The sequence below is a fragment of the Athene cunicularia genome (assembly GCF_003259725.1).
Source record: "Athene cunicularia isolate RWA chromosome 14 unlocalized genomic scaffold, athCun1 chr14_part2, whole genome shotgun sequence".
Lineage (NCBI taxonomy): Eukaryota > Metazoa > Chordata > Aves > Strigiformes > Strigidae > Athene > Athene cunicularia.
In genome coordinates, this window is record NW_020799119.1 from 137,507 (window position 1) to 141,052 (window position 3,546).

At 62.3% G+C, this 3,546-nt stretch overlaps 1 protein-coding gene across 1 annotated transcript in view; it reads right to left on the minus strand.

Moving 5' to 3' along the window:
• Positions 1 to 211, minus strand: part of CLCN7 (chloride voltage-gated channel 7) — a 34,925-nt gene extending 34,714 nt beyond the window's left edge. The window contains exon 1 of the mRNA XM_026859373.1: positions 63 to 211. Coding sequence (XP_026715174.1) covers positions 63 to 172 — 110 coding nt within the window. The 5' untranslated portion in view covers positions 173 to 211. The remainder of the gene's footprint in view (positions 1 to 62) is intronic.
• Positions 212 to 3,546: the final 3,335 nt, after the last annotated feature.

A 3,546-nucleotide genomic window follows, 5' to 3' on the forward strand; every position in this document is an offset into this window, starting at 1 on the left:
GCGGGATGGAGCCGGGGGATTACGTGCTGGAAGTCAGCGGGGTGCCGGTGCTGGTGCAGGAGGCGGCGGCCGCCCTGGTGGGGTCCTGCCACGGGCGCTCCCTGCGGCTGGGGCTGCTGCGGCCGCGGCGCGGGGCCAGCACGTGGGACCCCCTCCCTCGCCCCGACGCCATGCGCCAGGAGAGGAAGCAGAAAGCGCAGGAATTCAGCAAAAAGGTAAGGCCGGGGTGTGGGGGGAGCGTCTGGGGGTCTGGGCACCCCCTGCACCCAGCGGCCTGGGGAATCCCCACGTGGATTTGGGGCCTCAGTGCCCGAGGGAAGGGTCTGATAATTACCTGGTTTAAAAAAATCATTGGGAGAATGGATTGATGCTGTGAGGAGTTTGGAGAGCCTCTGGGGATGACCCCAAGGCCTTACTCCTTGGCACTACAAGGGTGTGCGGAAACCCACAGGGGCAGATCCCTCCCCGCTGCGTGTCTAGACGTCCCTTCAAAGCTGGAGCACGGCATCCCACAGACATTTCCACTCTTATTTTGCTGCAAAGGGAAAACATCGATGTGATTACATCTTCATTGTGCTCCTGAAGGCTGCCTAGTGGGCAGTTTACCACACACATCACCTCGTGCTAATTATAAATTTGGTCATGGTTGGGTTTTTTTAATCTTTCTAATTTCCATTTCGAAGTAGCCTTTTAAAATGCTGTTATGAAAATAACCAGGCTTGTGGTTTTTTGATCCTGACTTCATAAAGGAACACGACATCCGTAAAGAGATTCGCGGCTATCAGCCGAATCCCCTCAGTCCGCCTCTACATTAAAGATTCACAAACACGCGCTGAGGTTTAGACTCATGAGGCAGAGCATCGCATGTGGAACAGCTACCTGCTGATAACGGGAGATTAACAAGGGGATGAGAGGTTGTTCCACGCTGCCTCCGTCTCGCGAGGTCACGTTAAACCAAGTAAAGCTTTCCTGGATGGTCACAAGGGAGCGTTTTCGAAGCAAGCAAGCTGGTGGCGGTGCCGAGAGCTCCCGCAGCAGCACCTCGTGCCACCTCCCTTCCCCGCCCAGCAAAGCTGCCCACGTCACCCCGGCCAGCCTGGGCAGAATCAGGTTTGAGGAGCACGTGTGCTGCTGGAGCGCAGCTCGGCTGGCAAACGCCTCTCCAGAGGGAGTTAATGGCGCAGATTTAAGTGACTTCATTTATTTTTACATGATGCAGAAAATAGTAAAACCCAGCAGGGTGCTTTGCCCCCTCGCTTACCTGAAAGCTCGGCTCTGGTAGGTGCTGCAAGCACCCAGGTGATCCTGCTCACCCGCTGCAAGGCTGGGAGGTCGGGGGTGCTGGTGATGTCCGGTTTAGGCCTGTGCTGCCCACAGGTCCCTCACAAACCGGAGCTGGGGAGGCTTCTCCCACCCGCGTGCATCCCACGCTGTGGGAGCAGCGCTGGCCGGGCAGAGCCGTGGCTGCATCTGTGGCAGCGGGGCCAGGGCTGGGCTGTGCCAGCCGGGCACCCCGGCAGCCTCGGGGCGTCACCCCAAAGCGATGGAGATGCTCACGGCCGCGCTTCCAGGGCAACATCTCCTCCCATCCCTGTGTGCTCAGGGGTGGCAGCACCCCCATCCCCACCCGTCAAGCCCAGCGGTCCCAACCCAGGTGAAAATTTAACAGCAGCATCCTGGGATTCGGCCCGCCGGGAACAGCCCGGTCTGTCACTTCTGTGCTGGACCTCGGGGCTGTGAAGCACAGAGTCTGCCCGGGGGAGGCGGCTGCCCGGGCTGCCCCAGATTCAGTCACCTTGAAGCGTGGCTGCCGGGAGCCCCGCAGCGCTCGCCTGGCGGCTGCGCAAACCCAGTGGCACCTGGGGGGTTGTGCCGGGGGGGGTCACAGCACCGGCCCTCCCCGGGGAGCTGCCAAGGGGGACCCAGAGCACCCAGAAGAAACGGTTCTTCCCCTTCCCTGGGCAAGGGACTCACCGGGCTGGTGCAGGGGGGCACCCCCACACCCCAGGGAAGGGTGGGGGTCTCTGCTCCCCCTCACTGCTGCTTCCCCCTCGTCCTCACAGAGCTGGCGGGGAGCGGCTAAACCTGCTGCCGGCACAGAACCCGCACCCGCCGGGAAAACCCAGCGCACAGGGGCTGCGGAGCGGCCGCAGGGAGCTTTCTGCGTCCCACACATTTACTGCATGTGGCCAGGCTGCAGGCAAGGCAGCAACTGCCCAGCACAGCCCCCTGGCCTGGGAAGAGGCTAATAAGGAGGGTTCCGTGCAGGGTAATTGGCTCGATGGTAATTAGCTAATTACTCTGCCTGTCACGGCTCTCACAGGTGGAGGGATAGAGCAGTGGCTGCAGCTGCTGATGCTGTTTCCGGGGCCGGTGCTGATGTTCGTGCTCCCTGTCCCACTTCCCTGCAGCCTCCCAGGGTCAGTGGCAGGACAGTGCAGGATCAGGGCATGATTAGAGGCTTAAATACCTCCCCAAACCCCTCACGGTGCCCTGTGCCAGGCAGACGCCAGACCAAAGGGCCGGGCACCAGCCCAGCCATGCCAGAGCCTCTCCTGCGGGGCCACTTGTGACCCAGCGGAGTTTCGGGGTTTGGGGTCACGCCGCGGCGCCGCTGCAATGTTATAACACACAATGAGTGTGAGGCCCCAGCGGTGCCGTGTGATGAGCAGAGGCCTGGAGTTTCTCTTTCCCTCTCGTGCAGGTTCCCCCTTCGTGTGCTGCAACGCGACAGACAGGTTTTCCGTAGCACGGGTCACTGCTCTGCCACTCACCGCCCCTTCCCTTTTCTCTCCCGGCTCCCGTGCTGCAGGTGGACGACATCCTCGGTGACCAGCCAGAGGTCAGGGAGAAGGTGTTCACCGTGCTGAAGCAGTACGCGGCGGAGCGGAAGGTCGAGTACTTGGCCTACGCCCTCTGCATGGTCCTCACCCACGAGTCCCACCAGCACCTCCTTGAGAACATCAGGTACTGGGTGCCAGTTACCTCCGTGCTGGTCCCTGAACCATCCGCCCGCCTGCGGGGGCTCAGCGGTGCGGGAGGTTCCTGCCGGGGAGATGCCAGCCCCCTTTCCAAGGGGCACAGGAGCTGAGCTTGGTGGGGTCTCAGCCCAGCACCCCTGTGCCTGCCAGCCTGCGTGACTCTCCTGCGCGGGGGGGACGGGGGAGCTGCGCCGCACCGACCGCTGCCGTCCCCATCCCTGCAGCGAGGGGTGGTCACCGGCCTGCGGAGCCACCACCTCCGCCTGCAGCATGGGACGTGGCTCTGTGGGATGGGATGAGCTGCCAGCGGCTGGTGATTCTCCAAGAGCCTGGCTAGAAAATAAACCGAGCTCTGCAAGGTGACAGCTGGTGGCTGGCGAGGGGTCGGCCAGGGCTGCCAGCAGCAGGGGTGGCTGCGGGGGTCTCTGTCAGGGCCATGGGCTGCCTGCAGGCCAGCACTGCCCTCAACATCACAGAATCACAGAATCATCCGGGTTGGAAAAGCCCTTGGAGCTCCTCCAGCCCAACCATGACCCTCCCCCTGACCCTTCCCAACTCCCCCAGA